Source organism: Lepidochelys kempii, chromosome 5 (genome assembly GCF_965140265.1).
Source record: "Lepidochelys kempii isolate rLepKem1 chromosome 5, rLepKem1.hap2, whole genome shotgun sequence".
NCBI classification, from domain to species: Eukaryota; Metazoa; Chordata; order Testudines; family Cheloniidae; genus Lepidochelys; species Lepidochelys kempii.
Window position 1 is genome coordinate 104952533 of NC_133260.1, and position 25165 is coordinate 104977697.

Below are 25165 nucleotides of genomic sequence, written 5' to 3' on the forward strand. Positions count from 1 at the left end.
ATTGCATTGGAATAATATAACACAGCTGGCTGATCTCTGTAATTTGGCTCTGTGAAATTTTGCATGCACGGTTGCACACACATACAATATTTGTATATACAAATTTTCACCAACAACTCCCTTACATGTAGGCAGGTGTGTACACCAAGGTTGGTTCTTTTAATTTCCAAGGCAAGAAGACATTTTAAAAGTTCTGGTGCTCCTGCCGTCTTCTAGTGGATTGTGACTTCCCAAGTCCTGCTGTTTATGTAGGAATCCTCAACTTCTTTATGGGTTATTAGTCTCCTAAATTGTCCTTGTGGTTGGTGGTGTGCCCAAGAGCAAGTGCTCTTGACAGAGTTTTGTAGTACTTCAACGTTTTGCAATTGACCTCCTCCAAAAGTGCATTCCCCTGTGAAGCACTGTCTTTACTGAAGCCATGAAATACAACAGATCAATTGAATATTGTCTTTAATCTTTCACACATGATGATGAAAAACGTTTGAAGAGTTTTTTATGTATTTAGAGGATAAGAAAGGAGAACGGTTCATCCTTTGAAAGTTTTTTACTCATACAATGTTACAGAAAAAATTATTTTAATCCAAAAGGATGTGGATCTCATTAAAATATTGAGAATGTTTTCCTGTTTTTTTAAATAAGAAATGCTTATGCTTTTGATAACTTGTCCTGTGATAAAACAAAATATAATGTTGGTGGCCCAAGATTAATTCTGAATTTTGTAATGTATATATTGTATTTCCAGTGGTAAATAATCTTCCATTTCTCCCATCATTAAAACCACAGGTATACTGGTCTCTAAAGGCAGTGGAGAGGTAGTTTGTCCTAATGGATGGAGCACTGGACTGGGACTCAGAAGACATGTGTCCTATTCCTGGCTTAGTCACTGGCCTGTTGGATGACTGTGACAAGTCAATTCAACTCTCTGTGCCTCAGTTTCCCCATATATAAAATGGGGATAATGATACTGATCTCCTTTGTAAAGTGCTGTGAGTTTTACTGATGAAAATAGCTATATAAGAGTGGGGTATTACTGTTTTTAGTAATAGTGTTATTGCCATCTGTATTCACTAGGGCCTGATCCTGCAAGGTACTGAGCTCCCTCAGTTTCCATTGAGGCCACTGGAATTTGACGGTACTTGGCGTCTTCTAGGAGGCACTCAGGATCAGGTCCCATAGTAACTAATCAAAAAAGTGTATGTCATAGTCTGTTCCTCACTGAAATTTCTTGTTATGAAGTCAAATTACTGCTCCTTTGACAAGAGGAGTGGCTATGCTCGAAACCAGTATCAAGTAATTCTTTTCTGCCTTATGTCATTTCATCTTGTGAGGCAGCTAGTTTAATATTCATTGCATGCTCTCTTCAGCATTAATTCTTTAACTAATTTTAGTGGGAGAGAGCAATGTGGTAAGTTCAGATACAAAACTCTTGATTCCTACACAGACATATGGCATAGAATTATCTATTTAAAGATGGAACAAAGTGATGATAACTTAGTGGAGTGACATCTGCACCATAAAATAACATGCTAATTCCATTGGAAAAGTGAATGCAAAAGTTTTATTCGCACTATTCTGACATCATCAGAAAACCATTATGCCTCCATGGAATGTTAAAATTTAATGATCTAATTTAGCCCTATCACGTGTAGTATAAATAAAAAATAACTCTATTAAGTATTCAATTCTCAGGCTGAACACAAACCTTTTAAATATTATACTTTAATATTAGAACAAGTTTAGTGAAATATGGAGAAAATATTATTTAAAAAAAATCCTTTGTCATTTTCTTGGCTCCATTGATAGTTATGGAGGATGTTTGAATTCAAACAGTTCAGCTTCTATTCCTGCTGGTCTTAGTGTTTGGTAATTAGCAAACATGGAAAAAAATATGAAAAAAGGAAATCAATAGAGTATGAAAGTATGTTTGATTCTGATGTACTTGAAACTCTCTATCATGAAAGTTCTTTAAACGTTTGTGTTGATACATTAGAAAAAATAACCTTTGATAGGGAGAAATTTAATTACTCCATGACATAAAAGGAAAGTTTATCATTTGTAGTGTAAGTGTTAAAGTGGGGGCAGGGTTGACAACAATATTTCAGCTTCAGAATACTGAATCTATATCAAATATATTTCATGTAGAATTAGAACAATCAAGTCTATTTCACACTGATTTTTTGTTCTTTATGTCTAACCTTAGTTTTCCCACTTTAATTTACTCTGTCAAATGGCTGAAGAGAATGGCTTTTGCATTTTTTTTAATGGACAGCTGCTGCTGTTCGCATTTGTTCTTTTTGATATTTTTGGAAGGAGAACATATTTCTGTACGTTTTTCTTGACAGTTAATAGATCACAATAGGCAGCCACATTTTAAGGCACTAAAAAAAAGAACAGCCATGTATTATTTTATTTTTACACAACTATATTAATAGCCTTTATGTTTTGTTACTTTGTAAAACATACAGATTTCATTTTTGTAATCAGAAATTCAACTGGACAGGGTGAGATAGAATTGTCTTCGATCAGTGTATAGTGCCTGCCAGAATACTGAACTGATATTAGCTTCATTATTTATTGTTGATTTCAGGATAACTGCAAATGTATACAAAATATCCCATAGAAATATATATGAGCACAGGAAATGAATACACTATTGACATTTTAATCTTTTTTTACTTTTTGACATGTACTGCATGATGAATAGACTCATAAAGATTAAAAAATAACTTGTATACAATACAGTACCATTTGCTAGGTCTTATCAATTATCTCTGTACCAGATAAGGAGCAACTGTATAAGCCTGTGCAAAGATAAAGGCAATAATTTTATGAAAAGCAAAAATATTGGAATATTGCCTTGCATTAAATGTAAGCAGAAGGTTTTTCTAAAGCTAATACCTTTAAATACCTAAACGTTTTGTGGATAACAAATAAAAATCACAATAGTATCAACTCTAACCTGTTATGTATAAAACTCTGAGTCTTTTGGGGTATATTGCCCCAAACACACCCATGACGGTTATTTTAGAAGTTCAGAAGTATAATCCAAAAGGGTAAATCTTGTACTTATCGCTAGGTACCCATCATAGCCACCAAGCAAACCCATGAGTTTTTGAAAACATGCAGGAGCTCTGTAGTAACTCCAGTTTGCGGCAGTAGGAGAAGGTTAGAAGATTCCATGTATTGGGATTGTAGGAGAGAAAGAGAGCTAATGTGCATTAGCTTTCCTCCTTCAAGTAAGGACTGTAGTTTTTGACTGTCAGTTTTTTGAATGTCCAGTATTAACTAATAGATTTCAGTTTAATACTGTGTAGTTGCAAACACATCATTCTGTTTTTATTTTGTATTTTAAATGGTGTTGGAATAAATTCCTGTTTTACTTAAAGTGCCACAAATTCAGTAATGAAAGTTAAGACAAATGAAAATAATGGATCTTCTCACGTCTTGATTTTTTTTAATGCCATATGAGCAAGTCTTTGATATCTCCACGCATTTGTTAGATCAAGACTGGGTAGCCAAAATACTTCCTCTGAATTGGCTAATGTGGTATCAACGGCATTATTCTAAATTCTAAGTAACACTGTTATTCAAAGGTGACATATATACCTAGGGATTGTGTAATCTGTGACACAATACGACTATTATGAATGATTGATCTCACTGGAGTTACAAGAGGGCTGAGTTTGGTTTAGTATGTTCAACCAGTGATGTGTGATGGGAGGCAGCGTTGCTTTGTGGAAAGAGCACTGGACTGGAACTCAGAAGACCTGGGTTCTGTTCCCAACTTTGTCACTGGTTTGCTGGTCGACCTTGGGCACGTCGCTTCACCTCACAGTTCCTTTGGTTCCCCATCTGTAAAATGAGGCTAATGACGCTCAACTCTTTTGGAAAGTGCTATGAGATTTACTTACAAAAAGTGCTATATAAGAGCGAGGTATTTATTTTATTTTATTTTATTTTATTTTATTTTATGAATACTGGCACACTCAGGCTTTTGTGAGAGGTACTCCAGGCTCCTCTTTCTGGCATTAATAATGATGAGCCACTCTGTTGGAACCTGAATACTGCCTCTGCATAATTCCCATTCAGTCTTACCCGTTTTAATGCTCTGAGGAGCTTAGGTTTCTCCAAACCCCAGTCTGTCTTGTGAGTGAACACACAATTAAATGAGGTGGACATAGCTGATACAACTCAGGACTCAGTCTGGACAACTGGTACCATTGCCTGAAAAATGTAGTCACCACTGGACTACAACCAAAAACGTAATGGGTCTTTTCAATCTCTGTGCATGATTTTGTATTCATTGTGGATAACTCAGATAGTATGATTACGAGAGCCATCTAAGCACCTAGTGAGATGCATAATGGTTTGCTGTTAATCTGATGTATTTTATACATTGTAGATAAAGTAAGAGTGGACAAGAAGAGAATGTAAATCATCTTGTGGGTACGTGGTACAAGAGGCTTTTGCAGAGAACTGTACATGTAGCCCCGACCATCCAAATCTTACTGTTGGTTATTTTTCTTTTTTAAAAATTAAATCTGATTAAGAGAAAAGACTGAGCAACTAATGTCTTCACGTTATGTATTTTTTTTCTTCACTTTAGCTGAAGAAATTGCAGTTGCTTTTCATTTGGCCTGCCATTTCTCTTTAGTAGGAGTTTGAACGGAAAATGAGCCCTCCTTCTTACCATTTGCTGAACCCCTGTCTCTCTGTCTATAATATTTGTTAGCTGGAGACTCATTATTTCCAGCAATAGGTTCAATTTTCCAAGACATTTGGCAGATATTTCTTTAGGGTCTTTAATGGCACCGATTTATTTGTTGACATCCCTCTACTTGCTGGAGGGTTCTCTCACTGCACATCGGTGACTCTATTTCTTTTTGTAGAAGTATCCGTTAAAAGAAAAATACCTCCCCTTCTTCCAGAGACAGATGGCGATAATCCCACTAGATTTTGGCCGTAGATCATCTGCAATTGATTTTGCTTTGGTTCTGCTACTCTGTCTTCTTTGCTACCGATCAACAACATTATGCTCTTGCCACCAAGTTACTTCCACAGTCTTGGCACCAGTAGCTGCGCCAGTGGTATGTTAGTATAACTTCAACAGTAGCATCCTCGTGCTCAACTAAGATGTCAGCCATAAACAATTGGGATTTGGATAGATTTCATTCTTTTATTATTGCTGTTTTAGAGCTCAACCTTTCTCTCAAATATTCTAGAGCACATATCTGAGAGAATTAGCTCCCATGCCTGGAAGGCTGTTTACATTATTAGTACTGTATCTGTGTCAGTATCTGAATCAGTAAAAGGAAAGTTTCCAGTTTGCACTATTTCCATATGATTTTTTATGGGAGGGTGAAAAGAGGCCTACAGGATTCTACAACTTTTTCTCTCTCTCTCTCTCACTCTCTCTCTTTCTCTCCTTCCCCCCTCCCCCCCACTCTAAAGGAAAAAAATCTCGCATAGAACCTATGTCACAAATGCTGTTCCATTTAGCAAGGGACTAGTATATTTCTCATCCAGTAACATGCTGACACAACTCCTTCATGCAGTCAGCCTGAGTGACACATGTTCCTCTGCCTCTACTTGGAAATAAGCATTTTTCTCTTTCATCTTTGATTAAGAATTTTGTCATTTTTGTAAATAATAACAGAGGGGAGAGAGAGAAAGAAAATGCAATATACGATCCTGCTACTGATGATACAGACAGTTCCTGTCTAGATAATAGCAGTGGCAGACATGCACACATACACAATCAGTGAGGCTGTTGTAAAACAAATGATGTAAGATGCTGAATTATTTTCATGTGGTTTCACTCTAGATTCTTGTAAGGATGTGGGGTGTGTGTGTGTGATAGAGAGAATGTATTTCCTAAAAAGTTAAGAGGTTTATTTTTTACTTTGTGTCAAAATTCTGAGTTCCATATTATTAACAGAAAATCTTGTAGTAAATTATACTTCTCTTCCTGAAGGCATATTTTGTCTACTTAACTTTAATCAAATTATAGGTTGTTTCACATTCTAGTAACATTACTCAGAGAATTTCAAGTAGCAAGGGACTAAGTTAATCAAAAACATACATCAGGCAACATTGTTTATGACATGGCATTCTTAAATAAATAAGCTTTTCAGTATTGTTTGGGGTTTGAGTTCTAAAAGCCCCATAAACAGAGCACGCTTATGGAAAATATTATATTCACATCCATTTTTATATTGGAAAACTGAGACAATCTCCTTTGTTCCAAAGCAAAGCACAGCTATATTTAACTCTTACAGAATCTCCATAGGAATTTTCTGCATTAAACTGTGGGTTGTAGTCAGAATCTATATTAAAATTACACCTTGTTGCTCAGCAGATCTACTCCCACTTTATATTCCAAATTGTATGTGGTGTATTTTACTGACTAAAATAAGTTTTCATTATTTTTAACTACTGGAGACTAAAACATGGAAGAAGGAGTGAGCTGGCTTATGTATCATGTATCACTTAAATGTATCATTAACAGAACAGATCATTAAGTTTCTCATGGCAGCATATTTATTACTGGTAGTAAAAGTGTAAGCTACAGAGAAGATAACCTGACTCTGAGATCTCAGGTTGAATTTGATTGTTGGCAGTTAAAAAAATAAAAATAAAAATCAGTTGTGACATAGAAGCAAGTGTGAGCAAAAACTGAGGAAATGTGACCCAGAAATTCCCGAGGGCCCAATCCAACACACGCTAAAGTCAACTGAAAGATTCACATTGATCTCAGTGGGAGTTGACTGACTGTGAGGGACATATACATAAGTGTCTACACTGGCATGTTCAGAGTTGCTTTTCAAAGTGTAACCACACTTTACATTCTGGAAGTTCATTTTATTTGCATTTTGTTGTATTCTTTCTGAATAGTTTGCTACTATTTTTTTCTGAGTTAAGAGGCAAAGTTTTTTATCTGGTTTCTCTATCCCTTATTTTCTTGACCCAAGGAAATGCAGTACAAATGTGAACTGGCATATTAGAAAGAGAAAAGGGGCTTCTATAATTTGTTCCTCTGGTCTGAAAATAATTCTACAGTAAATTAGTTTAGAATTTCCACTTTTCATTGTCTAGTTTTATGAATGAATGAAAAAGCCTAAGTGGTATAGATTTATATATTAAACAATAGGATCCTGATGTGTTGTGCACATTTTTGTAGAGCAGGTGACTTTGTATGAGAATTTCAGTTGAATTATTTAATAAAAAAGGGTTTTTACTACAGTATGTCGTTTTATTATTTCTCTTATATATCTGAAAAATAAATCTCTGCATAAGTTTACAGACTGAACCTTGCAGAAGAGTATGACTAGAAATGCTGTACTTGGCTAACAGCAGAGTATACAGTTCAAATATTATGTTGAATAGATTATTTAGCAGCATAAATTTGCATGATGCATTACAAGGACCAATAAAATACACTGTCCATGTTCGATAGAGTTTATAATCTAATTTAGATAAAGGTAGAACATGAAGGTAAGAGACAAAGGAAAGGGACAGAGAAAGGAGTGCAGAATATTAAAATAAATAAAAATAATCGGAGTCAATATGAGTTGTCATTTTTCTTCTATGCTGGAGTGAGAAGTAGTACGTAGCTTTGCCACCCCATGAGTGGGCAAGGAGAGGATTTTAAGAATCATAACTCCTTTTTTTAGCTTCCCCTTGCTCCAAGGCAGGAAGGCAGTCTGCTACTCACCCAGACTCGTATCAGATTGCTCACCGCTCCTCACTGGTTCATCTGTGCTGGCTGGCACATTGGGGGTCTCTTCTCCTCTCCTTCTCTAGTCTTCTTTGCCCCCTGCTCACCTGTCTGTGTGGGGTTAGGAACAGAGCAGTCCTGTGGAGCCTGCTCCTGTCTGGGACCAGCCATGTGGACAGCCCACGCATAACAGTAAATGTAGGCTCATGACCCCTTCCTGCCCGCACACGTGCATAGGCCAAGTGATCATCTTGTCCATAGTGAACAAATATCATAAGCTCCAAGGTTTTAAAAACAGAGAATGAAGTCAGGCAGAAGAGGAGAAGAGAGCAAAGAAGTGGAAATCATTACTGGAAAACAAGGTGAAAGATGCATATTTTTAGGAGGGATCTGAAAGAAGAGTGTAAGGGCACTTGGCACTTATAAAGAAGGATACCCATTCCAGGCATAGGACATCCATGAAGAAATATTAGAGAGACAGGAAGGGATGTGAGCCTGAACAGAGGAGACGAAGTCAGGGTTGGAGAGACTGGTGTAAGAGTAACTAGAATAGAGATATAAAAGATCATGGGCATGGGTGAAGTCATTTAGGAGGGAAGTGTGGTAGGCAGTATGGACAGATGCTTGGGGGCCACAAATAGAGAGGTTTAACCAGGTAGGAGAACCAGGACTGGGCAGTGTCATGGAAACCCAAAAAGAGGGTTTCAAAATGTGGTTGGTTGTTGGCAGGGACCGCAGAGAGATTGAGGAATGTGTCCATGAAGTACAGACCCTTATACTATGAGCTTAGAAAAAAACTTCACTCAGAAGTGGAAGAGCTGTTTTTTTGCAGAGTTTAAAAAAAGTTCCTCTGAGGCCAGACACTGAACATGGAGCATTTAATCCAGAAACACTAAAATTTTAGAAAGCAACTGAAAGGGGGGTCAGACTGGAAGTAGTTGTGCATCTTTTACCGTAGCTATTTCTGAAACTCTGGCTGTTGTAATTTCAATTAATGAAATTCAGTGTTTAATAATAATAATCCTTTTTAATTGCTTAAAACCGCGTGCTAGATGAATGACATTGTTTGTGAAACAGAGTGCAGTAGAGTACTGTCCTATGTTTCAGGTATGTTACTCTGAAGTGACAACTTGAATTTATTGGGCACAAGTTGAGATGTACAAATTGCTTCTCATGGGCTTAAAGTCCCCTTCTCTCACCCTGTTTCCCACAGATTAAATCTGTTCCCATTTTTACCTGTCTCCAATATGGGTCCACACCTGGATGCTGTTCTTCCTAATGCTGACTAGCTTCACTCTTGTAACACCTTACCACATGAGTGATATTATATGTAACTGGGCAGAGACAGTAGGATCAAAGAAAAACATATTTGTTCTGGTTATACATTAGCGTACTGGAGAGAATGCAACCCACTTGCTCATATATTTATGCTGCAAATCAGTATAACATGCTAGTTTTATTCTAATGCACAAATAAAACATTAAGATAGTTTAAAAAACCCGACAACAAAGAGTGGCATACTGGAAGTTTCTGTTTGTGCTTTGTTTGACTGGAACTGAGTGTCCTCTTCAAGACTCTTGTCAAAGGAACACTTGTTTTACTGGAGCTTGTACAGATGGATAACTGATATCAAAGGTTTCTGCAGCAAAGCCTACAAGTTGCCAGAAGGTCAGTGTAAAAATATATCACTCCCTGATTCTAGCAGCAACGAATGGTTATTGTTACTATGGTTCTCTAAATCCTCTCCTCCTGAGAAACAGTACCTATTAAATGCTTGTTCTGTAGGTAATCTGTTAAATGAAAGAGTTTGTTATATCGCCTGTAAGAAGTAGTAGTTTCTCAGAGTACATCTTTCACTCCTCTAAATTCTATCTTATTGTAAGAAAAGTGCGTAACAAGTGAAACATTCTATTCTACTGTTCAGTCTCTGCAGATTTAGTAATAAGAATCTGAATTGTTATAGCTATATCACTGCTAACTACCACTCTAACACGATGAAAGCTTTCATTCATTATAAACAATTGGGAAAGCATTTTAAAGACTAATAGCTTAATAAGTCCCCTTTTGTAGTATGCTTTTAGGATGGGAATTTCTACAGCACATGTAGAATGCTGCAGACCTAATTGTTTTTTCATTCTGTTTGTCTTTTATATGCATTTTTCATCGTAGTTATTGGTCCTTTTACCACAACAGAGAGAAACTCTTGTTGATGTCTCTTGACTATATTCTTACACATGGTTTCACATGGTTGTGCACAAGAAGATTTGACATAGAATTGGAAATTGCATTTTGACGTAGACACTGCATTTCTCTTAAATGTTTACATAGCAGAATTAAGGCCAAAAAAATACTTGAGAAATAAAAGTACCAAAACTTCTATTTTCATTTGATCTATATGAAAATTGATTACAGTAGGTTTCATCAGCTATAACAAGAAAGAATTTTTATTATAACATCCTATCCGCATTGTGAAACACTGTTATATAACACTGTCTGTGTTATATAGCTACTGTATTTTGCTATGGTCCCCAGCTACTTTCAGTTCATTATGTTAAACCTCATAACACCTTTGTATAGCATATGATGCTTAGATCCAGAGGATATGTCACAAGTAGTGGTTTGTGGAGCCATGATTCAGAATGGATGAAAACCCCAGAGTCCCAAGGGCAATCATGGTTTATAAAGCTGCAATTGTTAGGTTTATGTAATTTAGAGTTAAGTTAGGTCTCTTTTGTTTGTGCCATCACTGAGCCTCGGTTGGTGAGATACGGAGTGTCTACGATGCATCATGGACTAGCTTCCTCTGCAATACTGGGTTTCCTGGTTGGCCTGGTTTATTGCATAGTGGCAGGATTTACTGGCTTATGTAGAGGACTCTTACTACAGAAGGTTTTGGAGGTATGGTCATGAAATGAGCGTTGCAAAGAAGATAACCGGTATACCATCCCTCTGTGAAATTTGCTGGGTTATCGAAGGCTTTACCTAGGGAGTGCAGTTGTGGGATGGAGGCATTTCTATTTAAAGATTCATTTGTCAAGTCCTTGTTGATGCTTTCAGGCTTAGTGAAATAGCGTACAGGTGGCAGGGGCCAGCTCCTGGCATGTATTAGAGTGGCGGATGTATCGTTTTAACAAGGAGCAATCGACTTGAAATTAAGGTATTCGGAAACTGATCAGACTAGAAAAGAGGCCATGGTAGAGCTAAGGAAATGCTCAGCTGAATGGGGATGTCTGGTAAAAGCCGCAAACAGTTTTTGTTGGAACCACATGTATGTGGGAGCCAGGCCCACCTAGTTGTACACAGGGATGGTAACTACTTGACCAGCTACCAGTTTGCTGTGGTAATGAGGAATGCATTAGCTCACTTGGGTCTCAATCTGGCAGATTTTTCCACACATTCTTTCAGGTTTGAGGCAGCAACGCCAACAGCATTGGAGGGTTGTTTTTTTTTTTTTTTTACTTCTCAAGGATCCAGGCACTCTGACAGGACCTATGTTTACCCTGCTGATGGATTACTGGAGCAGGCAAAAGAGTGAGAACTAACCCTATCTGTGATTGTAGGGGACATCAGAAAACGGTTGCTGTCTGGATCTGTGGCTGTTGTACAGCATTGGGCCTACAAGCAGGCAGCCAGGTCAGCAGGGAGATCACAACTGAGCTTCAGGGTTGAGGTTCTTTACCTTCAATGATATGGCAGAGGTGACATGTTGCGGAAATAGCTCATATCTCTTCTGTGCTCACTGAAAGGCAAACTACAGTCACCTTGTGCACGTCTCAGATACAGGACTGACATTGCCTATGGGATCTTAGGGATTGCATTTGGCAGGAAATAGATACTAGGCACTTTGGAGGGGGTGTGTGTGTGTATGCACACAATTAAGCTAATTGCTGGTTCTCCCAGTGGCTGGTATCCAGTGAAGATAAAAGCTAAAAAGGGCCATCTACCAGGTGGAAATGAGATCCAGGATTTTCCTGATGGACTTTGTGCCTGTGAGGAGAAGGGGAGACCTGAAGTCTTTTCAGAATGAGGTCCCTCTTGGTACCCTCTACCCTCCTGGTGGTGGGCAGGGCAAGAGAATTCAGACTGAGTCTAGTCTTAGAAGCAGGCTGAAGAAGGTATACCTTGAGTTAATGGTTATATATTGGGAGCTGAGTAACCCCATAGTGGACCCAGTTAAATGCCAGGTATGTAAGAGGTGTGTATAGTGCCTGCCCCATTATTAAATTAATAAAGTTTTGGTCTGCCACTTAAATCCACTGCTGTATCTGTCTTTCAGTTGTGCATGTCCAGATCAATGGGACTATTCACATTCTTAAAATAATAAACATCCTTAAGTGATTTGCTGACATTGGGTGTAAGGCCTCGATTAAGGAAGGCATGTAAACACATGTCTAACTGTAAACACATGAATAATCCCATTGTCTTAAATGGAGCTATACAGATGCTTACAGTTTGGCACATGCTTAATTACCTTTTTGAATCAGAGCCTAAAAGGGGAGGAAAGTATGGCTTAGACAGGCAAAACCAGTCAAAATATTTAGTCTTTGCCAATATTCATTTTGTTTAAGTTATTCAGAAATGGCATTCTTTGCAATTAAAAAAAAAGATTTCTCAAGTAGGCAGTTTTCTCCATTACAAATACATTTCACAGTCTGTTATACCAATTTAATAAAGTGGATGAAACCATTTTCTTTCAACTCACTGCTATCAAACACTAATAAATGTTTCTGTCAAGCTGTTTTCTTTATACTAGTAGAACTAATAATAAACCCAATAATAATAATACCAAAGGATCATGAAGGAGGTCTATTTCCATAATCTTTTTGATCACCATGATGATCTTTGCTTGTAATCCCATATAAGAAGCCAATTATACTATATATGGATAAGGAATTCCTTTCACTACTCCTGCTACAACATTTACCACCTCCAACATGAACTATTCTTTTAATTTTATTGGGCGTAAATTGCCATTGATGTAACAGCTTATCCTCAGAGTTGGGTGTGTTGCACAGGCAGCAGCAAATAAAATTCTCTCCCGTTTCTATCAATATGTTTCAATCCTGACCAGGAGTCCCTATGCTTATTCAGTTCGTGATTCTCTGCTGAAGTACCTAACAAGGATGCCAATTTGGGGGATGGGGAAGGGTGGTAGTTTTTTGTAGTATGGACACTTGTCTGCTAGGGCATGGGCTGAGCACAGCTCATTTCACTTAGGCCAAAGAATACCCATCAGGTGGTAACATCAGACGACTTTCTATTTTTTGTCAGTTTATAAAAAAAAGTAATTTTTAATTTTTATTCCACATGAAAATATTTTTTACCTTTAAAAATATGATGAATTTTTTCTAAGTTTCTTGTGAACAGTGAACATGACACCCTAAGTATTTTGTTGGGGAGTTGCATGTCCTATGGTCTCTTCCCAGTGGAGCTCTTCAAGAGAATGACGTTCAAGTTAGCTTCAGAAAGAGATGTTCTCACTCACTCTTCTGTCTTGGAAGCAGAAAGCCATGTAACTGTCAACTATAAGTAAGTCAGATGGGAAATGAGGAAAGAACACTTTAAAAACCCCAAGCCTTCCAGATTATTTATCAAAGCAACGTATTTCTTTCTTGGCACATTTTGGGGAAAATAAATAGAAATGTTTTGCAGCGTATATCTGCTTTCACTGTCTAATACGATGCTTTCAAATGTTTCTAGCCTCCAGTGTCTAGAACCTTAAATCTTCAGGCTTTAATTAGCATATTGATAATCCTGCAAATATTATTAAAATTCTGCTGTTTTCTCATTTTAGATAGTGATAAACTTTTTTACTTTTACACAAATGTAATGCACTTCAGTAGTAGTATAAAAACAGCATCAAATATTCAAAGATTATTAAAAGGGAGATTTTTGTACCTCATTTAGGCATAATTTATTATAAAACTTTTCTTTTAGAACATTATCATCGTATCATTGGATATTTTTTCTTGTTGGATTTTTTCTTTCAATAAATCAATGCTGATTTAAATATTGGCCCTTTCCCAAATTGCTTGAAGACTTGATGCCTAACAGCAAAGACAGTAATCTTTTAAAACTGTTCCTTAAGCAACCATTTGTCATCTCTGCATAGCAGTGTAGCTTGCATTCAAAGGGATTTTGTGTGTAAACTAGGGGATTAATTCAGTGTCACTTGTCCTTATGTAATGCATTTAGCTCTTAATGATGAAGGCTATTCCAGTGGACAGTCGTTTGCACCTATCCAATATCCAGAAGGACTATCAGTGCTTTTTTGTAACTACTCAGTGTTATTGATCCGTGACTCTCTGAATGAGGTAAGCTGGCCACAGTAGAATAAGAGCTTAGTACAAAAATAATACAGTGCTCTCCCTGGAAAAAGAAAAATCACATCAGATAATTTTGTTTCTAGGCATCAAACATCATGAAGTGCTGTCACTCTAGCACTTTTGATGTGATTGTGATCTCGGGACCTCCTCCTTTAATACTCTGAATGATTTTCTCGTCTGTATATTAGCTCCACTAAATGGGGAGAATTATGAATAACATCACGGGGTAGGTATTTGGGTGTTGTACAGCAGCACCTTCTATACAGAAGTAGGGAATTCAGTTAAATTGCAGACTTTAAAAATAGCTATTAAGGAAATTGTACTTTTAAATGTGTAAGGATTGTTCATTTTTAGGAGGTTTCAGAAAATAATTTAACTAAAACTGAGAACGACTGATTTAAAAAAATATATGCTTAAAAGAAGTTTCCCTAAAATAATGGATTTAATATAACCTGTCCTTCCCTATCTATATATATGAAACTGGTAATCACGCCCCTCCAGCCAAAGTATCAGACAGAAGCAGCTACAATGACTGCATCCCAGTGTATGAGGGAAATGAGATACTGTGTTGCCTAGTAGATTGTGCACCGCACTGGGACTCAGGAGTCTTGGCTTCTAATCCCAGCTCTGCCTCTGGCCTTCTGTGTTACCTTGTGCAAGACACTTTATCTCTCAATTTCTCCATCTCTTTTGTAAAGGGCTTTGAGATCTGCTGCTGAAAAGCACTATATAAGATCTTAGTATTAATATATATCAATGTTATGTGTAGAATAATGCTGTGGTACTAGCAAGGAAAACTAGTATCATGAAAGTGTGGGGTATGACATGTCTTCTCTTCTACTCTTTTGAGAGCAGTGCTGAATTCTTGCATTGTGAGCTGCCATGATTCTAGTCACACTCTTTCTTCTGATTCAAATTGTGTTAAAAATTTCATTGGAAAATGTAGCAGAGCAAAATGTAAATTCAGAAATCTTTCCTGGAGTTGTTTACTTGAGACAAAAACTAGTATGACATTTATCACGCTAGCAGTCATCAAAAGATCCAAGGAATTGCATTAAAAGATAACATCCCTGAGTCATAACAACTTCAAGTGTTGAAATATCACATAATTTCCACACTCTAGATCTGGGATTTGGTCAGTAAGAGAATTTTCCTTTGGGTTAGGCTTTGGTTGACGTACCTCAAACAAAAAGTATTGGCAAAAACATTTTCTTCATGGGAGGTTAATTTCTACAAAACCAGTTTTTAAATTGCTTTTTCATGTTTGCAGCAATTTGCCACGACTGTATAAATGTCTGATTTCAATGGAGTTCTGGCTGCTGCCTGAAGTAGTTTCCTGTTCAGCTTTTTTATGTTACGCTGGATGTGTGTTTTTAAAGTATTGAAAGGAAAGCAGGGCATTTTATGACATTTCTAATCCCCTTTTCCAGTATAGATTTTATGATTTTCAAGGAAAAGAAGGATGGGGTAGAAGTGGCTGGTGGATGGAGGAGAGAGAAAATATACCTGCAGTACACAAAGGCAGTGTGCCTATTTAGCAGTCAGTTACAAGCAAATTTAATTCCATCTGTGGTTAGACATCCTGTTCAGTTAAAAAGGCATGATAGAACGAATCATAGAGGACTAGAAGGTCAGGCCATACAGTGTTAATTTGTTTTCATTCTTTCATTCACCTGAAAGGTTACATTAGCTATATGGCTTAGTTTCACTTATCCATTGAGACATTTCATTAGATACAACATTAAGACATTTCATGGTTTTTCAATTTTGGAGAATCAATTTTTTAGCTAAAAAAACGTGTTCTTAGCATGAATGGTTTATGTGCTGCAGGCTTATTGATTCGCATATAGTCTCCTAATATAAAGATTGTTTTGAGTTTCAGGTACAGTAAATTTGCTTTGAAGATAATATTTTAGTATCTGTTATTTTAAGTGAGAGAATCTTACTTGCAAATTCATTACTATTTATTTCAGTGTTTTTAAAATAATTTCAGTTCAGATCTCTGTGGGCACATAGAGACTTTATCAAGAATAGCAATACATTAAAGAATTTGGACCAATTACCAAACTAAAGTCATTGGTTTGATAGAATTATGAAGTAAAATGCCTTGGCCTTTGTTACTCAGGAGGTCAGACTAGATGACAACACTCCCTTCTGGCCTTAAAATTTAAGGGTATGTCTACACAGCAAAAGCTGTACATGGGCTAGTCTACCTGAAGTAATTTGAATTTGGATAGTGCAGGTAACAGTAGCAGTGAAGACAGCACAGCATGAGCTTTAGTGTGGGCTTAGTGAGCTGAGAACATAGCGTCCATCCTGGGCTTTTACTACCTGGGCTGAAGCCCATGCTCTGCTGTCTTCACTCCTATTGTTGCCCATGCTAGCTGGCTTCAAACTAGCTCAGGTAGGCTAGCCTGTGCATAACTTCTGTTGTGTAGACATACTCTAAGAATCTAAAAACTGTTCTCCACTCTTTTCAGAACAAGCATCCTCACACGTCTCACTCAATCCTTTCCAATTGTGTAAAAGCTTGGGAGAATAGGTAGATTTTGGAGCAAGAAAAAAGTGATATGGTCTTTTTTTGCCTTCCCTAAGGGTCTGACATTCGTGTTGAAAAGGAGTGGCGATAGAACAGAATGCTGTAATCCCCCCCACCCCCACTAAAAACCCTTGGGGCAGATGAGCAACCACTCAAAACTACTCATTGAGTCCCCTCAGAGAGAGAGAAAATAATGCAAAAAGGAAAGGAGTACTTGTGGTGCCTTAGAGACTAACAAATTTATTTGAGCATAAGCTTTCATGGGCTACAGCTCACTTCATCGGATGCTACTCTGAAACCAGAGAAAATAATGGAGCCATTCAAGGGTAATCCAGTCTATCTGTTGGGTTCAACAGTACCCTCGTGCTTAATAATAACAAGTGCAGATAATGGACCTAAAAGAAACCGCATAGATGCTTGCTTTTTGTCTGTTATTAGTAGGAGTTCATCAACCAATGAAATTTCCATACTATATATATGCTAAATGGACTGTCCTCACAGAACCGTGATGAATCCAGGTATGGCTCTAGTTGCCCAGGTAATATTTTCTGTATGACCATTCCTCCCAAAAAAGGAGTTTCATATTCAAGGCTTTTTCTACTACAAACTACGGCAAATCATTTAGTTTTTCACATGCAGTATATATTTCTGATTTCTCCCCCAGTGCACCTGCAGGAACGACATGGTAACAATATCCATGGATATCTTTGTAAGGAAGTTTCAACCAGACAGATATCAACTGTGGAAACAAGGAAAGGATTTATATACCATTGATCACATGAAACCCACGCCTGAAACAACACCTGAGGTAAAGGCCTGGTTGCAGAGAAGAAGGAAAACAAAGAAACCTCCCAAATGGTAATTGGAGTTGTTCACCTTCCATTTAATTAAAGTTAAATATGTTGTATGTTTCCATTTTTTTCAATGCCCTTTTCTCTGACATTCCATTAGAGTTGTTGATTTATTCTAGTCACAGCTAATTTAGCTCTTCTTATAATTTAACCATGAGCTTGAGGCCAAGAAAGTCATAATTCATAGTGATTGTTTAAATGAAAAATACATTCATTTTGCAACATGAAAGGAAAATGCATAGCTGAAGTTTATGCACATGGAGAGGTGGCCATTGCTTCTAATGCAATATTTAAATCTATTCCTTTCGTGAGGGTGTGTTCACTGGCACTTACACTGTGTGTAACAACATCTCCAGCTAGGAGATCAGGAAAACATCTGTAGGGAGTGAGCTAAATGCTAGAGTTAGAAAAGGGGGGTATAAAACAGGTGCAGAACTGCAGCAGCTGTGCACAACCTCTAGCAATAGACTTAATGGTCACTAGCTTGTAGCCTAGGAGTGCTATAGAGAGAGAGCTATTTGGCAGACTCTCACAATACCACTGTCAATACCTGCTATATCTGCTATGGATTGTGTAGGCGAGCGGCAGCCTGTAAATCCCCCTCCCCAACAGTCCACGCAGCTGGACTCTCGTAATGGTAGTTGCGGGTTCTGGCAAGCCGGGGTAATAAATTAGTGTTAAGATATAGATATTTAGGCCTGTTTTTAAAGTATAGGCCTTTGCAAACAGGTCTAAATATCTGTGTCCTAACATGGATTAACAGGTTGGAATTTGGCATAATGAAAACCTTAACCCAATTGTCAATGCAGACTTTACTGACATACCTGAAAAGTTAACTTTTTGAGTTATCATTGACGCTATCAAAGTTTTGACTTTTGATATTTTTACAGCTGGATCCAGTGTCATCGTGCAGATAGTGTATTTTGGGGGAAAGTTTTCTTTACATGCAGCGTTTCTCTTCTGTTTGCACTTAACAGAATTCCAACTGATTTTCCTATTCATTATTGCTTTGAGTTTTAACTGCTAAAATTATGAGATGAGCTTTGCTTGTGTCTTGTCACAGCAGGGCACAATTGGATCAAGTTAAGGATAATCCTTAGTCCTTTAATAGCACTTTTAATCTTCAAATCATTTTTGCAAACATTAAATAATTAAGGACGATGCCCCATTGTGACTACATATTGGCAAGTGAACACTAAACTGTGAATTTCCTTCTTTACTTTTTAAATGAATTTTCTTCTCTTAAAAGGTGATGAGATAGCACAGGAGACCAACATTCTCTGCTTATCCACTGGATGAGTAAAACACTGGCAACGGCATTGTGTGGTGGGGGCACCCCAGTTTGTTATGTAGCCCCCACCCAAGGCTTAAATGTTCAAACTAATACCACGTTACTCAGTCCAGGGTCCAAACAGTTACCAGTGTCTTAGTCCCCAGGTTCCTTTCTGGCCCTTGTAGTGGTTGCCGGTGCTTGGGCACAGTGCAAGCTTGGAGTGATGAATCCCAGTCTCTGCTGCCTTGCCTGGTGTCCATGTCCACAGTCACCACGCTAGTCAAGGCTTCTTTGCTGGGTCTAGGCTGCTCCTTCAGCCTGGCTGTAACCTGGTCCCTGGGCCTCTTCTCTACCCCCAGATTCTGGAGTGGCATTCCTCTTCTCCAGTGACAGGTGGGATGGCAGGAGGAAGCCAGTTATGAGATTTCTTTCCAGTCCTCTATCCAGTCAGGGTTCTGAGGCCAGTACCCCTCTCTCTGCTTTCCCCCTAATGAATCAGGGTTCATGGGGGTAGGGGCTTCAGTTCTCGTGGAGAGTGGAGTTACTTTCCACATGAGTTTCCCCATATTGTTCCACAAATGTGCCTCACCCCTGAAGTAAAGGTTGACATCTAGGGGTGAGATGTTCATTTTCCATGTTGACTCAACTGTTAGTTTATTTCCTGAGACTCCCAATAAATATGACACTTAATGTCTACTAAGTGAAGAGTTGCCCCTGACCTTCCTTGGTCCCTACCCAAAGGGCTGAGGGATGCACACATACTCCAAGCAGACTTTTCATGTGTGTATCTGTGTGTGAGAGAAGATTTAGTGGAACATTTTCAAACCTTTATTGTAGTTTGATTTGTGGGATATTCAGGAGTGTGTGAATGTGTTGTTAGCTTATCCAAGCTGGTTTTCCAACCTATAGTCTTCTATGAAAGTCCTTTCAAAAACCAACCATACAAAATCCCAGCAATTCAAAGTTAAGTTTGATATTCTTCCCTTAACAAAAAGTAAATTAGGCCCTGATTCCTCAAATTACTACATGCTTTAATGCATCCTTATTCATCAAAGCACCTAACCACATGTTTAATCTGTTTGCTGAATTGGATCCTTAGTTTGGGGACTTTGGTCTAATTCTTCTTCTTCGAGTGCTTGCTTATGTCCATTCAACTTAGGTGTGTGTGCTCACCACATGCACTAATGCCAGAAATTTTTTCCTCAGCAGTATCCGTAGGGGACCGGCTCCCGTGCCGCCTAGAGTGGTGCGCACATACCACGGTATATAGGGCGCTGCCGGTTCCCCCCACCCTCAGTTCCTTCTTGCTGCCAGTGATGGCTGGAACTGTTGCTGCTTCTGTTAGTGCTGTTGCTGTTCATTCGTACAAACTAGTTATCTCCTGTATTAGGTTGTATATAGTTTTCTATTAGTGTTTATAAATCCCTTAGCTATAGTTAGAGACTTCGTAGGTCCCAAACGGGACTTTGCCTTGGGACGGGGCATGTCCCTAGGTTTTAAGCCCTGTGATTGCTGCAAGAGGCCCATGCTCATTAGTGATCCACACAGCAGCTGTCTGTGTTGCTTGGGTGAAGGCTACATTAGTGAGAAGTGCAAAATTTGCAAGTCCTTCAAGTCAAGGACTAAGAAGGAACGTGATATTCGTTTAAGAGCGCTGCTTATGGAGTCGGGTGGAGTCGGCCCTCACCCTGGCACCGGAGCAACGCTCCAACTCGGCACTGAGCACCGTGACCTTGGTATGCAGTGCCCCACTGGGACCATCCCCTGGCCAGCACCTGTCCCCATCCATAGCTCCAGCCAAGAAGGTGGGGTGAGGCCGGTCTCCAACCTCCCACAAGGGAAAGGATAAGACTGGATATGAGCAAGGTCCCAGGCCGGGCAACTCTTCACCCACATCAGGATCTCAGGCCCAAGCTCTGGTGGAGCGATGTAGCCCAGCCCACGCCCCACCAGCTACCGTGAATAGCAGCAGACACCTCCATCAGTTCCGGGTGCCATCCACGCCAGAGGCCCTGCAGGCAGCGCAGGGGATCATGTCTCTCTGGTGCTGCCCACACTGGCTCCTGTGGTTCCCCGGTCATGGGGTAAACCCACATTTGGACTGCTTCGGTCCCCACCTCAGCAGCACCATTCCCCATTGTGGGGGACATCCTGCCAGCACTCACCTTCCCTTAGCCGCCACGCATCTGACCACGAAAGGCAGATGCAGCGCAGCCCCATTCAGTCCCCGGACCTTGGACATGAGCAGAGAGACTCAAGGCGCAGCTTGCTGGCCACCGGGTGCAGACCTTTGGAGGCACATACCCCGCAGGAGGATTACCTTTCCCAGCACCCAATATCTCCGAGACCACAGTACCGCTCCAGGGACCTGTCGTGTGACTGATCTTACCATTCCTCAGACCGTCGCCGATCCCTTAGGAGGGCATTGCTGTGTGCGAGTGCTTCCCAGTGCGGGCTCGTTCCGACTTCAGGTCCCGCTCCTCATCCCAGTACCGCTCGTCAAGTGAAAGACATAGATTGCTGGCTCCAAGCCATCGCTGGCTCCAAACCATCCGTCAAGCGTCACCAGTCCCTAAGATCCAGCTCCAGATCAGACTCCAGGTGGAGTGACCGGCACCAGTTGGGACAGAGTAATCCCAGTTCCTCCCCATCCTGGGAGTGACCACTCAGAATCCAGCCCTGGTTCAGGGCAAGGTTCCCTGACAGTGGGACAAGCTCCAGTACTAGCTACATTGTCGGCCCCAAAAAACCGGCCCCGTGGTCTCAGGCACAGTGGCCAGCACCGTGGTACCCATGGAACCCGTGGAGGGGGGGTCACCCAGCCCTCCCAGGCTGCCCGCTTTGTGTCCAGAGCCTTGGAGAGACCGGCTACCTCTCTCTCCCGCCCTCCTCTAGTGCACGAAGCCTTGGGCGCAAGCACCCTGCAGGTCCAAGAGGGAACAGAAGAACAAGCCATTGGGCCACCAATGGTTGTGGAGGACCCTACCGCACTGGCATCTTCCTTATTGTCGCCAGACGAGGCTATAATGGGGCCTCCTCTCCTGGTTCCTCCGGATGACACTAAAGTGCACCAGGAACTATGTAAGAGGATTGCTGCCAACCTGGGTCTTCAGGTGAAGCAGCTAGAGGAGCCCTTGGACTCTCTCTTCGATGTCCTCTGCTACATGGCACTGGCCAGGGTGGCTCTGCCCCTTCATGATGGGGTCTCTAAGATCACTAATGCCCTCTGGCAAACTCCCTCCTCCCTGCCACCCATCTCCAAGAGAGCTGAGTGCAAGTACTTGGTGCCATCCAAAGGCCACGAGTACCTGTACACCCACCATGCTCCTAACTCCCTAGTGGTGGAAGTGGTTAACCATAGGGAGCAACAAGGTCAACCCAGGACTACCCCTAAGAACACACTCCTGTGCTATTTAATTACCAGATTGGCAGTGGTGCAGACACACAGGAATACATGTTGTGAAAATGAAGATAAAGTGTGTGTTCTGTTTCATCTCTGCTGTAATGTATTGATGAAAAACATGATAATTTTGATCCCCAGGAGTCATAAAACAATGCCAACCAATCACCATTTTCAGCATTGCAACACAATTTCTAGAAGTATCACTAGATAGAAGGAAGAGAAGGAAATTCAGAGAATATTAGTGGAGGTAAAATATGGCTCCTTAAAAGGTTGGTGAAAAAGATTATCAAAATATTCCTAGCTCACTGGCTACATCTGCAGTTCAAAATATACAACCCTTTGATATAAATTAGTGATGTCCACTACACAGGACACTTCTCATGAGTCTCATCAGGTTGGAAATTGGCAACACCTGACTTGTGATGAAGTAATGTGTACAGTACTGCCCTGCTATACTAGAGACTTGAATCTGGGACTTGAGACTCTCACTCCCTGTATCTTGGGCATGCAGATTACAACCCATTCAGTCTTTGAGAGCAGTTGCCAGCATTCTTGCTCCATGTTTGCCCTTCTGTTGGTGGTACAGAATATGCATAAGATGGGCTGGAGGTTGCACTTTATCTATATACTTAAATGTAGTAAAATAACATTTTCTTCAAGCCTCAGAAATTTTCCCTAATTCAGATTCTAGTAGCTGATGTTAAAGATGCGTATACAGTTGCCAAAAATAATTATCTTTGTAAAAGTTACATGAATGTGCAAGAGTGATCAGGCAAAATGTCTAGTGCACTCTGGGACTGGGACAATATTATCTAATTTTAGTGCAGCTGAGCATATTTTTTTTCTCTATTGTTATGTTGCTCAGCTTAGTCACTTTCAGGTTCCGAAGAATGGTTCATCAAAAACTAGTTTTGGAACTTGATTAAGAAAGACTCGCTGTTGTTTCAGGTTTATAGTTTAATACCTTGTTCTAAGGAATTGTGATAAAACATTAGAAGGTTAAATCCAATCAATTGTTAATCTATCACTTAAATTGTAAACACGATCTAGGCACAAAAAGTTGGGAAATTGTCAATTTTTTACCACTTTAAGCAGGTGAAAGGGACATTTATGTTGGTAGACATTTTATCTTATCCAAGACAGACATTCTACTGTGACAGCAATATCTCTTATAACAGCTTCCAGCATACCAGATCTCGATCTAAAAAGCTTAAAACTCCAGAGGACGAGAGAGAATCAGCTATGATCGTTGGTGCAGAAATCATAGCCACTGAAGCAGCTACAGATGGCTTCAAGGTCAATGAAAAGCCAGAAGAAAAAGTGAAGCTGGTAAATTCAGAAGTGCCTTCTGGGGAAGAGAAAAACATTAGCAGAATGCAGCTGGATCAGCATTTATTGGATAATATTGAGGTCTCAGGTGAGATAAGGACTGATTATGTTTCACTTGTAAATTTTAGGCTATTGATATTATGATGCCATAAATCTGTGGATGATAAGGGAAAAGTGTTGTTCCAAGTGGCATAACTAAAAATGCCTATTCATAAAGTTTTTATGCAGGGAAATCATGCAGGCATGAGCATCATATGGTATTTGTATGTGATAGGAGCAAGAGTACAACCAGTTTAAAATACTGAACTGAGAGCAAAACAGGTAAAATTATTTTTACTCATTTATTTTTAAAAGAAAGGAACCTCTCCCCTAAAAAAGTAGTTGTTTTTTTTAAATTAACTCCTTCCATAGATTGGCACATTGTAGCAAATGAAAAACGTGTCTGGAAAATGATATGAAGTACCTTATCCACTGAGAGATACTGTAAATAATATATACACTTGAGATGTACTGCTTACATTTGCAAGCAGAAAACGAATTGTGTATAGTGTTATGGAAAGTCTTACTTTCCTTGTGCACAAAATCCCCCACTTCTAAGTGTGCAAGTTCTGTTACCTAAGCTACACTAGAAGTGTCTGCTAGAGGGCATGCTCCCTGTGCACACGTTACATATGCCAGTGCCAGCATATTTTTATTTACCCTGCTTTGATGCTGATACCTTTTCTGAGATTCATTCTCTTGCTGACTCTGAATTTCACTGCGGGCAAGACATAGTCTCACACTCCTGTCCAGAAGGGAGTTTAGGCCCCAGTTAAGCAAAATACTTGAGCATATACCTCACTTTAAGCACATGATGAGTCCCATTGTTTTCAGTTTGGCACCAAAACGGTTTTCAGGAGTGAAGGATATTACCCTTACTGGAAATACCATCCTTGTTCAAATGTACCAAACAGAAGCTGTAGGCATTTTACAGTTCCCAGCACCAGACAGACGACAAGGTGAATTGTCCAGATGTGACTTCAGTAGGACTACTTGTGCTTAGAAGTAAGCATGTGCATATTTTGCCGAGTTGGGACTTGACAATATCCACCTCTTTGCCTCATTTTCAGAGGTATGGATCATTTGTAACTCCCAATGACTTAAATAGAAGTTGTGAGTGTTCATCACTGTGGAAAAAACAAGTCCTACTTAAGTGCCAAAGTGAAATACAAGCTTTGTAAAGTAGAGCTCATTCCATTCTGCTTTTCATAATTAAAAGATGGAAGGTTGGACCTTTGTAGAGGGAGCCTTGTGGATGTGACAGCTACGATGTGGGCTACGTTGTTACGTGTACGGTGCTGGCAATTGGTGCCTGCAATCTCTGGCTGATACATTCCAACAATTAATTAAAGAAAATATTCTTTATATCTGGAATTTCTGCATTGACATTAGATGGGACTACTTATTGGTAAATTCTGCAACCAGATAGATGATTTTAATATTTCATTGTATACTGCACATGAAATTAATCTTCAGCAGCACTGAAATACAAAATTACTCACTGTAATTTTTTGTGATTTTTATGTCAGCGCTGCTATTTGCTAACAATTCTTGATATTTCTTGTAAATATATTTTCCTTATTTTAAGTAATTATTTCTTGTTTACTGACAGATTTTCACACAGGCATAATAGGTGTAAATTCAGAGTATAAAGTTCAATATGCCAACCTTTTACAGTGGTTATTTCA

At 39.4% G+C, this 25165-nt stretch overlaps 1 protein-coding gene across 25 annotated transcripts in view; it reads left to right on the forward strand.

Moving 5' to 3' along the window:
- Positions 1-25165, forward strand: part of KDM4C (lysine demethylase 4C) — a 440364-nt gene that overhangs the window by 229779 nt on the left and 185420 nt on the right. For 22 of the 25 annotated variants that reach the window (XR_012159108.1, XM_073345318.1, XM_073345317.1 and 19 more), the window contains 2 exons: positions 17247-17440; positions 23288-23526. Coding sequence is in view for 24 of the 25 variants with exons in the window: in XM_073345318.1 (XP_073201419.1) it covers positions 17247-17440; positions 23288-23526 (433 nt within the window). In the remaining variant the exon portion in view is untranslated. Of the gene's footprint in view, positions 1-13912; positions 14032-17246; positions 17441-22247; positions 22428-23287; positions 23527-25165 lie in introns of those variants that run through there. The other 3 variants (XM_073345335.1, XM_073345332.1, XM_073345334.1) reach the window with 3 other exon arrangements.